A 13,390-nucleotide genomic window follows, 5' to 3' on the forward strand; every position below is an offset into this window, starting at 1 on the left:
TTCGTTCAAGAATGCAAACTTAGTAGTTATGGAATCACACCCATGCAGATTCATTACCATTAAACTATCACATTTTCTGTTTATGTTGATTTCTAATTAATTCTCTCCTTTAAAAAAAAAAAAGGAATGGCTCTCTCAGCCAGACCAGAGCACATAATGATTCCCACTGTTGGATGAACACTGTTGGATCTGTCTCACGAAAAATGCTGTTATTACCACCCACTAACTCATCAACAGGTCCTAGCTCTCTATGGAATCTGGGTCTCCATTACCCCTATCCACTCCCTCCTGTCCTCTATTCACCTCCACTTGGGAACATGGCCACTTGGAAAAGGGGAAGTCTTCCCTCCCTTAGCAACAGCTGTACATGCTGATTCAGTACCTTACATTTTATACCCGTAGCAGGGTGCATTAACCTTACGATAAATTTTCAACTTGTGGTTAGGAAAAAAACACTATTTTTTGGTTGTACAAAATGCTTTCTGTTGCAGTGTCAACAGCAGAATTAACTATAGCTATCTGGTAGGTCACAGGAAAACTAATATGGTTTTCACTACTTTTGAAGGATCAACTTTGGAATTAGCCCACAAGTTATTAATTTATTTAATGGAAAAAAAGAACATAACAGAGATTCTAAAAGGAAGATTAGAAGTGAAAACTATAATGTTGTTGCTCTAAATTACCTAGACTTTGTCAATGTGCATCACTAATAGTAAAAATTGAGAAAAATACAGAAAAGATTATATGCAAGATTGCAAAATGTTTTATTTTTTATTCTCTTTATTTGTTCTTATGACCTCTTATGTATTTCATAATTTTCCTGTTTCTCTTTACCACCACCACTATCCGCCACACATACACTCCAGGTAAAGAGAACAAAAATGTAAAACTCTGAAGCAAACTAAAATTACTACTCGAGAAAGATAGGAGAAACAAAGGAGAAATGAAATGTTTCCAAGAGCAAAGAACATGTAGATTGATGCACAGTCTCTTCAAAGATTAGAATCTGAATATAAATCTCTATCTTGTCGGGCTAGCTAGAACATTCTCCTCTAATATAAATATTGATAAAACAACATGTTTTCGAGGAATACAAGATGCTGGTTCCGTTTCATGATCCATAAAATTAACAAAAATTAAAGTGAATGATTATGTCAGGCAAAATGTGTTCTTTCCTTTCGTTCTGCTATTCACTTAGCAATGCACTTGGTATATAATACACTTGGTATATAATCCCAGCTATTTACCTTGATCCACAAGGTTCTATAGGATCTGGCTCTACCCTCCTTCTCTAAACTCATCTCTCACCCTTCACAGTGCTGCAGCCTCATTGGTTTCCCTTGTGCTGTTCCTTATGCCTGTTTTTTTCCCATAGACTTAAAATCTTTGCACTTGCTGATGTTCCACCTGGAATACTCTCCCTCCCTTAGCTTTTCATAGTTGACTCCTTCTCATTCTCCAGGTCTCAGCTAAAGGGTGACATTCTAAAAGGTGCCTTCCTTGACCACTGTATTTAAAGTAGCTCCCCACGGTTATTCCCTGTCTTATTCACCTGTTTATTTCACTTACAACATCCATCACAATCTTTAAGCATTTAATTGTTCACTTGATTAACATCATAAGATCAGGAACTAGATGTCTTGTTCACTCCTACATTTACTACATCACGTGTAGGGTTAGGTACATAGTGAGTTATTAGAAATTTTTGTCGAAAACCTTAATCATGGTTTTCACAATGTATATACAATGCAGCCCATTTTCATCTGTCTTTCATTTCTAGTCCTAATTCTGTAGCCTGTGGAGAGACAGAGCACAGCCATTGGCCACCAAGTTGGCATCTAGCTGCCAAATATTCATCATAGCTTAGATTTCAGGAATTCTATATCTGTCATCATTTGCTAGCCATTTTCATAATATTTTGAGCTGGCTTGATTTTAGTGGAAAGTCTAGCTAATTGCTATTTAATGTTAGGTCTGTTTTATTGCTGTGGTTTTATTTTAAAGTATTTATAGAATATAAATATTAGACTCCCTTCAGGAAATTATTATTCATTAAGAGAAAGAGAAAGATTTTCCAAGTTCTCAAAGAAATAGTTTCCATTAAAAACAGTATGTTTCCCCACATAATAATGGTGGAGCCCTAACTGGGCTGTATTCAGCAGCTGGTGAATACATTCCTCTCTGAGACTTTAGGAATTTGGTGAACCCATTGGTGTGGACACAAACTTTCAGAATATTCAAGGTTAATTCACTGGGACAAAAGATACGGCAGACTCTATTATCCCAACTGCTTCAGGTCAGTTAATGTCTGTGCTATTGACTTTGGTAAAGGACCAAATAGAATGTGTGTCTCATGTGTCTAATTACGCATGTGGGCATCATGTGTCTAATTACATATATACATATATACAATATATACACATATGTATACACCATCAGATGATACTGCAAAAATAGCAAAATCTGTGTATGTTTGTATATATAAACATGTGGTTCTCTCAACAAATTACTAGTCAGAAATAATAGTAGAGGACTATGATAGGCCTCTATTCATCCAGATATCATCATTTGAGAATGTAAAGGAGTATTGTATACCAATAAGTAATTATATTCATTCAAACAGATTTTGATATTTTGTTGTCTATACCTAACAAATGGTTGTGGAAATTAGCCATTGTCTGTTCTGCCTTGGCTGCTATAAATAAGACACATTGACTCTCAATATTTTCTGGGGTTGATTCAATAGAATTTGAAAGAGACTGCCAAGTTATTCAAATTTTTAACATTAGATTTTTCTTAAAGTGAATAATGTCAAACATTCCATAGGACGCATGAAACATCTCTTTCCATGACCATAACACTGTATTAAACTTAAAAATGATTCCATTACAATCAAGACCCAAGGTATGATAGAAATGTGCTGTCCTTACTTAGGCAAGAAACAAGTCTACATTTCCTTTAGGTGAAGAGATAGCTGAAGTAAATGGCACCTGGAAAAACTTTTATTATTTTATTTCAAATGATTTATTTCATAATTAAGTATGATAATAAGGATAATTAAGTATCCTCACATTGTATGTGATTTGAAACTTTATTCCTTTATCAGATATTCATGGGCACAGCCGACTTAAAATAGTTACTGTACTTTTCTATTAAGTATTTACCTCTCTGGCATCTTTATTATTTTTAAAAACACAAATAAATAGCTTATCTTTCATATTTACTGCCTTCGCCTGTTCAACAATCAAAAGTCTTTGTTGAGAACCCATTTAATGAGTAGCTGCCCTATATAGAAGCTGGGAATTATCAAGAAAATTATGAAGACATTATCAGGACCGACTTTCAAGAAGCTTCCAATCAATGTGAACATCCTCATAAAAGGAGAGGACTTCCATAAGAAAGGACAGATGTAAAACTAGCTTTGATTATAGAATTCCACTGACCTCTTATCCCTACCCTGTCTCTTAAGGTCACTACAGGGAGAAGAGCAGGCAGTGACTGTTGTGAAGAAAGAATGCTTTAGAAAGAATCTGGTCCTTAAATTATTATTACTAAAAAATAACTTTCATCAAATTTGTTAATTTATCTTTTATTCTCTGAATTATAAAATCACTACATTACTTTCATGTATTTAGCACTTACTGTGAACTTCAGTCAAAGCTTTTATAAACCTAAAGTCTACCAAATTTTGTACTTCTAGAAATTCTCTAGCCACAAATAAATGACCATCAGAGATAATTGGCAGCATGCAATATTGGATTTCTTCCACATAGCAATTTACGGTAGATGTGAGTACATTTGCAGTTGGGTTTTAGAAGGGGATTAAACTAAGGCAAATCCTTGAGGCTTACACTTAAATTCTTACAGAAACAGAGCTTAGATGTCAGTGCTGCAGTTGGTTTGGTACATCATAAATACTGAAGAGAACTAGCCAAAGATTGTGTATTTTTTAAAAAGATTTTATTTATTTATTTAAGAGAGAGAGACAGATAGTGACAGAGTTAGTGAGAGAGCACAAGCAGGAAGGAGCATCTGAGCAGGGAGCCTGACACGTGAGGCTCGATCCCGGGACCCTGGGATCATGACCTGAGCCGAAGGCAGACGCTTAACTGACTGAGCCACCCAGGCACCCCCCAAAATTATGTATTTACCAAATGCTCTACCATTTAAAACTCTATGTTCTGGATGTTTTATCAAAAAAGTTGAGGGGCATCTGGGTGGCTCAGTCGGTTAAGTGTCCAAGTCTTGATTTTGTCTCAGGTCATGATCTCAGGGTCATGAGATCAAGCCCCAAGTGGAGCCCCATGTCCATCCCCCTACCCCCTTTAGCTCTGCACTCAGCAGGGAGTCTGAGATTCTCTCTCTCTCTCTTTCTCTCTGCCCCTACCCCCCCGACACTCCCTCTTTCTCTCTCTAAAATAAATAAATCTTTTTTAAAAAGCTGGATTAACTCTCATGACAATAGCCTTTATGAACTGTTGCATCAGTTATGCATCACAAGATTATCAAATACAGAAATAGTAGGAAGGCTCAACAACTATAGAAATTGAAGTCAGGGAGTATCAACAGTCTGACACTGAAAATTGGTTTAAGTTATGCATTAATATATATTCTTTTCATACTTAAACTTTGTATACCAGTTAAGAAAAGATGCTTTCCTATTTCCCAATTTTAGGGAAAGATACACTAATTTTACCATGTATTTGACACATTTGTAAAAAGAAAGTCCCAATTTAAAGTTCCCATGAATTTTGCCCATTTTTCCATTCGTATTTAACCTTGTTACATACACAACTAAAGTTTACTTATACATAAAGAGATTGTTACCAGATATCAAAGATCTAGGTTCTAACCTTTGATATAAACTTGCTATTTGTCTTACAGTTTCAGCATTTCTTTGAGTCCTAGTTTGAGGTTTCAAAATAAATAATTGTGATGGCTTCTATCCTTACTAACAATAGTTATCATAGTTAATTTAGCTTCCTGTGAGATGCATGCTTTGAAAGCAAAAGTGGTGTAGAAATACAAAGTATTGTTAAAAATCAGCTGAAAGTATGTCTTTTTCTCTTACCAAATGTCCCTTATTTTGGACTATGTTTCCTTCTTCTGGCATTCTTCAATTCCCCTTTCAAGATGTCTTCTCTAATTAAGTAGCTACAGCTAGAGACTCTCATTTACATCTCTGGCAACCATTACAATATTAAGTTCCATCTATTAAGCATCACTTCCTGGATATTTCATAAAATCTGCAAAATCAGTGATCCCAAGCCATGGGATCAGTTGCACTGAACTCATGCCAGTCTCCTTCTTGATGTGGATAATTGGGGTGTTCCCTCCTCTAGCCCCACCATGGCCACTTACATAGTGATAACTTCAACTCATTTTCTTTTTTTATTTAAATTCAATTGACCAACATATGTACATCATTAATTTCAGATGTAGATTTCAGTAATTCATCATTTGTGTATAACACCCAGTGCTCATCACATCACATGCCCTCCTTAATGACCATCACCCAGTTACTCCTTCCCCCTGGCCCCTCCCTTCCAGCAATCCTCAGTTTGTTTCCTATAGTTAAGAGTCTCTTATGGTTTCTCTCCCTCTCTGATGACTTCCCATTCAGTTTCCCTCCCTTCCTCTATGATCCTATGCACTGTCTCTTATATTCCACATATGTGTGAAACCAAATGATAATTGTCTTTCTCTGATTGACTTATTTCACTCAGCATAATACCCTCCAGTTCCTTTCATGTCAATGTAAATGGTAAGTATTCATCCTTTCTAATAACCGAGTAATATGCCATTGTATATATATACATCACATCTTCTTTATCCATTCATCTGTTGATGGACATCTCAGCTCTTTCCACAGTTTGGCTATTGTGGACATTGCTGCTATAAACATTGGGGTGCAGGTGCCCCTTCGGATCAATACATTTGTATCTTTGGGGTAAATACCTAGTAGAGCAATTGCTGGGTCATAGGGTAGCTCTTTTTTTTTTTTAAGATTTTATTTATTTATTTGACAGAGAGAGACACAGCAAGAGAGGGAACACAAGCAGGGGGAGTGGGAGAGGGAGAAGCAGGCTTCCCACCGAGCAGGGAGCCCAATGCGGGGCTCGATCCCAGGACCCTGGGATCATGACCTGAGGTGAAGGCAGACGCTTAACAACTGAGCCACCCAGGTGCCCCAGGGTAGCTCTATTTTTAACTTCTTGAGGAACCTCCATACTATTTTCCAAAGTGGCTGCACCAGCTTGCATTCCCACCAACAGTGTAAGAGGGTTCCCCTTTCTCCACATCCTCACCAACATTTGTTGTTTCCTGACTTGTTCGTTTTAGCCATTCTGACTGGTGTGAGGTGGTATCTCATTGTGGTTTTGATTTGTAGTTCCCTGATGCCAAGTGATGTGAAGCAATTTTTCTTGTGTCTGTTGGTCATTTGTATGTCTTCTTTGGAGAAATGTCTGTTCATGTCTTCTGCCCATTTCTTGATTGGATTGTTTGTTTTTTGGGTGTTGAGTTTGATAAGTTCTTTATAGATCTTAGATAGTAGCCCCTTATCTGATATGTCATTTGCAAATATCTTCTCCCATTCTATAGGTTGCCTTTTAGTTTTGTTCAACTTGTTTTCTAAGATTAGGTTTAAACCTTAGATATTCTATGAAACCTCATCACCATTAACACCTCCATTGCTCATATGAAATAATAGTCCAAAAACATCGTTTGAAAAAAAGATGATTCAGAAATTCAAAATGAAGTTATTATTAGAGTGGAAAAGAAGTGTGAAAAAGTAGAATTTAATTTTCTGACTTTAGAATCCTAAGATTTTAAGGCTGAAAGAGTTGTTACAGTCAATCCAGACCAAAGCTTTCTGTGGTTTCTATGTAAAAAGTAAAAACTTGCCTTCAGATGAAGTTTGGGAAATTTGTACCTACTTGTGTAATACTGACTGAATAATTTGAGTGACCCTTGTACAGCATTTAAGAAACAACCACTACTCAACTGTAAAAGAAAAAAATTTAGAATCATAGAATCTGAGCTTCATAGTCTGAATTTTTCCCACTTCCCACAGCATAACACTGAAACCTTCCTGAAGAAATAAAGTTTGCCACCGTTTGTGCCTGCCCATATTCAAAACTTCCTAATAAAACACAAACAGAAATTTTCCTTCCCAATTAGGACAATTATGTCTTCTTTACTTTTTCAAAAATCTACTTTGCCAAAAACTTTTGTCTAAAAAGGCAAAACATGAAAAAAACAAACAAGAATATAGCACAACGTGTTATGAGTTGATTGTGTTAGATTTCATCAGTGAAAGTTTTAAAGAAAGAATTGAGCAAGGTACTTCGGCACATCTCATAATTTTGGTGGGAACTGTTACCAACCATGGGACTTTTTATGGGGCCTTTTCCTGGATAAGTTTCCAAACATCCAAAATCTACAATTTTAAATGAAATGTATTTTAAGGTTTATCAGTTTCTGAGGCTTTGCGCATATAAATCATGCTTATTTTCATAGCTGATTTCAAGTTATATTGTAATTGACAAATGTTTCAAGGTGCTTGAAATTGCAATTGTGTTTCCTTTGAGCAGCTGCATTTCAGAGATGGAGATAGGCTGTTGTGGACCAGTCAAACCCATCTTCATTCAAACTCAGAGTCCCTTCCTGCCCTGGGCTTGGAGTGATTTTCTTTCAAAGTGAGGTCCACTTCTCTATAGGCACTTCTTATGAGAAGTTTTCACAGGTTTTTACCTATAGCTCTCGTGTCTTAAAATGGACCAAACTAGCTTCTGAGCACAGGAAGCTCTCTTCATCTCTTTTCTTTTTAGGGTCTTTCCCTACATAAAATATGTACACATTTTCTGTAAGTCTCCAATGCTGACTTACTGGCACGAAAAATGATCCTGTTACTTGGAAAACAGTTTTCACTTACAAGTCCCCTAGGTCCTCTAATGTCTAAACCTCCTGTGCCACTTTATATGTCCGCCCCACCCCATAGAGGAGTATGTACAGGAAAAGCAGACTTCCCTTCCCCCACACATTTCCTCAGTTTATTTACAAAACGTCCTGGAATGAGAATGAGCTGCTTGTGGTTCCTGTGGCTGATTCAGGGATGGTTTCCTCTAGGAAGAGGATGCTGATCACCCAAATGACCTCTCTGTAGCTAACCCTTGCACCCCTGTGGTAAGGCTGATTGGGCTTATGGGTACCCCTTTCTAACTAAGCCTGGTGGGATTTTTTTTGTGGTAAAGAACTTAGCAAGAACCAAACATCACTCTGAAGTCAGACCTGACAATGTCAAGGCCCATCAGAGCCCAACCCACCCCCACCACCACCTACAAAAGAAGTCAGAATACACAGAGATGCCTTTGCACTCCTGTGCATCAACCTTTGTTTCTCATAATGGTCACAGTTTTTCCCTTCTGGATTCCTAGAAGGACAATAAAGCTACTTATATTGTATTTGAACACAGAATACACAAGGAGAAGAAATTATCCCAAATACCAGATATGTGAGAGATGTACATCAGTCAGCAGTTTCCCCTCAGCTCAAATGTATGTGTTGATGACCAGTTAATAGTCATAAGAAGATTTAAAGTTGTGAAGATCTTAAGTAAACATGAATCTTCCACATATTTGTTTATATTTATGCAGACTTGCTAATGAACAAGCTCACCACACACATGAATATGTGTAGCAATAGTCTTTAGTGTCATGTCCTCACCAAACAAATATTTCACTTGAGTAGATGGAAGATGAAGACAAAAGAACTATAAGAATTTTCTCCCCAAAGATAGAATGTTGAACATTATAAATATCATAAATTATAATTAGTAATATAAACAACCACATATGATCATGTGGAAATACTAGTAAGATAAATATCACATTTTCATCATTGTATCAATTTGAACTGATAAATATAAAACTCATGTGAGAGGAAATATTTTAAGAAAGCATGGGAGGGTTCCAAGGAACTACATAATTTCAGAATCAATTTACATTGGAGCAAAAAGTAAAACTGTGTTCTCTAATAGACCACAGTTGAAAAAAGATATCCTAAAAGGAAGTGTCCTTACTCAAGTTAAGTTTTCGTCTATGTTGTCATCCTTGCTTGAAGAAATTAGATGCATGCTTTTCATCCATCACATAAATGACAAGCAAACTAATGTGCACTGATTTCAGTGCAAAATTACCCAGTCTCTAATCTTCCAGGGATCTAGTTCAATGAGAATATTTTCACTGTGTGTGTGTGTGTGTGTGTGTGTGATCTATAAATAGTTTGAGGCAGTATATTCTTAGTTTCCAAATTCCCAAATTCTAATTAAATTAAAAACAATGTGTGTATGTATTAAAGGGAAACAGTAGATCATAGAAAAGAGAGGGGAAAATCCCAACTCATTCACCCATTGCCACCAACTGAAAGCTAATGAAACGAAGTGTATCTCCTGCCTAGAGAATGTCATTGGATTTCTATATTTATAATTTAACATTTGTTTTTGTCTTTCTGCATTTGTCCCTTCAGTGCATCCTAACGTCAGTCAAGGCTGCCAAGGAGGCTGTGCAACGTGTTCAGATTACAATGGATGTTTGTCATGTAAGCCCAGACTATTTTTTGTTCTGGAAAGAATTGGCATGAAGCAGATTGGAGTGTGTCTCTCTTCATGTCCAAGTGGATATTATGGAACTCGATATCCAGATATAAATAAGTGTACAAGTAAGTGCTACATGGCATTATGTTTTTATCTCATCCTTGGGGTCTTTCCAGATTTGAACTGGCCTCTAGCATATTTGTGATATTCAGCGTTAAGGAAATAATGATATTTACCTGATAATTAGGCTAAACCATACTTGGACTTAACCCTCAGAGCAGGAAACTTTTCACCTCTTATAAAAAGCACTCGAGTTTTGTGTTCTTGCTGTTTTTCATTGTAAAAGCAAAAACTGGGAACCTGGTTATTCCTCATGGAACCTATAGAAAAGTACTCTAAGCTGAGTTCCCATTACTATCACAGCATCCAAGTATTTAATGACTTAAAGAATAAATTCAGCTACTTTTGCTTCAAGAAGGATTCTAGTATAGCAAATGAAACATTTATCTATCTGTTGGAAATAAATGTTGAAAACACTCTCATATCTCCTCTCCTCTGGACCCTGGAAGTCTGCTCTCCCCACCGTAGACCCAGTAACTTTTAAGAATCTAAATTCCTCTCAAACTCCTCTCCTGTGACTGAACTGCAGCCATTTTGCGCTGACCTCACTGGGCTTCTTGCAAGATCTTCCCACCTCAAGGCCTTTGCAGTTACTGTTCTACACTCACTGTTCTGCCAGTTTGGAAAGCTCTTTGCCTGCATCTTTCCTTGGTTGGCTCTTTTCTTTCATTCAAGATTCTGTTCATATGTCACCTTCTCCGGGGGCATTCCATGGCCAGCTTACTCACAACAGTCAACCTTCTCCCCTTATCAGTCATTTGCCATATCTTTCTCCTACCTTTTATTGTCGTCATTACTCTTTCCAGAGCACTTATCACTCTGGAACTAGACTGCTTGGTTTCCAAAACCACTCTGCTCTATGGTCCTGGGCTAGTTACATAATCTTTCTGAGCCTCAGTTTCCTTATCTGTAAAATGGAAGTTATAATAGGGGCTACCTCCCTGGGTGATTGTCCTCACAATAACCTCCACAACTTAAACCTCTTAAGTGGCTTAATATTATAAAATACTTGCAGCAGTATCTGACTTATAGTAATCACCATGTAAGGGTCAAATGTTGTTATTGTTTACTGTGTCGCCCCTCCTAAAATGTAAGCTCTGTGAAGTCCTTATCTCTTGTATGCACTGCTGTCAAGCAATCTCTAGAATAGTACTAGGCACATAGTGGACAATCAGATATTTGTTGAATGAACGAATAGACTCCCAAAACAGCCGAAAAGCAATATCTAGTATATTTCATTAAAGCTCTGATGAAAAACTTTTTGCTGTCATTTAATATAAATAGATACTTGCTCTTATAAACATTTTTGGCAGTAGACATATTGCCAAAAACTTTTCATAGGGCTATCAGTACAATAATTTTGAAATCAATGGCTGATGTACATCAACTAAATGACTGTGAAGGAATCCGTAATTCAGTCTAGCAAATTAATTTTGAATCCTAAATGTGTTTGACACCAAAGTCACATGTACCTGTGATGTAAGCATACAGACCTGGACCAGCAATAGGTAAGTGAAGATAATGAAAGCATATTTCTTTCCTTTTTTCTCTTTCAGAATGCAAAGCTGACTGTGATACCTGTTTCAACAAAAATTTCTGCACAAAGTGTAAAAGTGGATTTTACTTACACCTTGGAAAGTGCCTTGACAATTGCCCAGAAGGGTTGGAAGCCAACAACCATACCATGGAGTGCGTCAGTATTGGTGAGAAGGATCTCTAAGATTTACAGGGGAAGAGAAACACCTCAGATGATAATTTCAGTCTCCATGGAAGTGCTGCTTAAAGTCCTATTTCACAACTACCTGAGGGACTATTTCCAAGACGCTTTCTTCATCCTTCCTTACAAAGATAGCATCTTAGCAGAGTTCCCACAGCCTTACCCAGCATGTATCACAATACAATTTACACCCCATGGGTGCTCCATTATTTCTTAGAGACTGCTGGTAACTGTTTCAGCTATTCTGATCGTTAAATATTTATTTTGTATCATTATGATACAGTGAAGTTCTACTTACAGTAATTTATTATAGACATACTTGCATATGTATTATATGAGATATACACACACACACGTATATATTTGGTCTTAAAATAAATTTCCACATTAGGACAAGAGTTTCACAAAACACCTAGGTCTAATGTCAAGCAGTGAGCAATGTTGTTTTCCAAGGGGAGAAAGCATTCTCTGGATATAGCCCATTGACACTCAGTAGATGAGCCAAAGATCTACAGAACTGGACCTCACATAGTTAAAAATCTGACTTTTTTCTCTCGCACTGCTTTGCTGAAATGTCCTGCTTGCACAGGTATTTAGAAACAAGGAGAGGATTTGGGACTCACTCAAATTGACAGAAGGACACAAGTCACAGGGTCTGATTAAATGCAGGCTGAATTTTCTGGAGGGGAGGTCCCTCAGACCAGTTGTTTGTCTAAATAACAGATCACTGTCAGGCTCTATTTTCCCTCTTTTAAATGTTGCACAGCTACTACAGCTATGAGTTTGATGAACAGTTGGGGAGCAGATGCTAAACCAAATGGGAAAACAGCATACTAAATCTCAGAATCCCCTGGGCAAGAGCTACAAGAACCTTTGATGCTGCAATGATATTGGCACACAAATGTCCTCCTGATTCAGTACAAGATCGTCTCCAGGACTCCCCTGGGGTCCCCACAGATAGATCCATTAGAATCAAAAGTGCTCGAGTAATACTCTAAAGTGGTGGTTTAACTGTTTCAGGTCCACAAGAAACACTTATTTTAAACAAACTTTGTAGGAGAACGAAACGAATAGATGACATTTTAAAGATAATTTCAGAAGCATCTGGAAAACAGCAAGCATGAAACAGTTCATGGTTCATTTTGGTTTAGTCTTTTTTTTTTTTTCCTCTAGTCAATAAAGACGCAGAGAAACAACTTAGAAATAGAGTAAAACGTACATGAGAAAGCACTTCAAGTTCATCTCTTTGTAAGTCCTGAGGGCTGATGATTAAAGGTAATAAGTTCCAAACTGTGGAAGAAATAGGAAACAGTTCTGTGTAGTATTCAAAGACAGAAATTCGGATAAGTTGCAAAAAGTTTGTGGTATTTCTCTACCCAAGAAAAGGGGAGCATGTTTAGATTTTCTTAGTTGTTGAAAGTGTAGCATTCAGTCCTTGAAAGGCTGTTTATCTTAAATGTATTAATGTTTTTCTATCATAGAGAGCATTTAGCACCTGGCATTGTTAGATTAACTAGTAAAGCTGACTGGTATTTTATATTACTATTTAGACAAAAACTATTTAACACAATTAAATTTAAGAAATTTATATGTTTAAGAATAGGGGTTAGCAATCTAAAAGCTATTTAGTGAATCTGGCTCATTGAACAGTTAGGTATAAATGACCTAGGACCCAATAATAGTGCAAATCCACAACTTTTGTTCAGAGCTATCTCTTGTTGCTTGCCATAAGGGATGCCTCCCATCATGTGCTGTCTAGCCAACAAGCAGTAGGTAGGCCATAACTGGGCTTGCCCCAGAATTTCACGAGAAATGATGACCTGCTTGCTTATCACAAAGGAACATTAAAGCTTATTCCTTTAACAGATATGAAACTAGGACCAAGAACTTGAAATAATGATTCCAAGGACACAGTATGAGTTATTGTCAGTGCTATTATTAGTATCTTGACTCTAGCTC

General features: G+C 37.0%; 1 protein-coding gene across 3 annotated transcripts in view; it reads left to right on the forward strand.

Annotated features, from left to right (window-relative positions):
- RSPO3 (R-spondin 3) overlaps positions 1-13,390 on the forward strand; it is an 87,392-nt gene that overhangs the window by 22,963 nt on the left and 51,039 nt on the right. For all 3 annotated transcript variants that reach the window (XM_081828964.1, XM_081828965.1, XM_081828966.1), the window contains exons 2-3: positions 9,528-9,719; positions 11,271-11,417. In XM_081828964.1, the coding sequence (XP_081685090.1) occupies positions 9,528-9,719; positions 11,271-11,417 (339 nt within the window). The remainder of the gene's footprint in view (positions 1-9,527; positions 9,720-11,270; positions 11,418-13,390) is intronic.

Source organism: Leptonychotes weddellii, chromosome 8 (genome assembly GCF_054177405.1).
Source record: "Leptonychotes weddellii isolate Sample4059 chromosome 8, ASM5417740v2, whole genome shotgun sequence".
Lineage (NCBI taxonomy): Eukaryota > Metazoa > Chordata > Mammalia > Carnivora > Phocidae > Leptonychotes > Leptonychotes weddellii.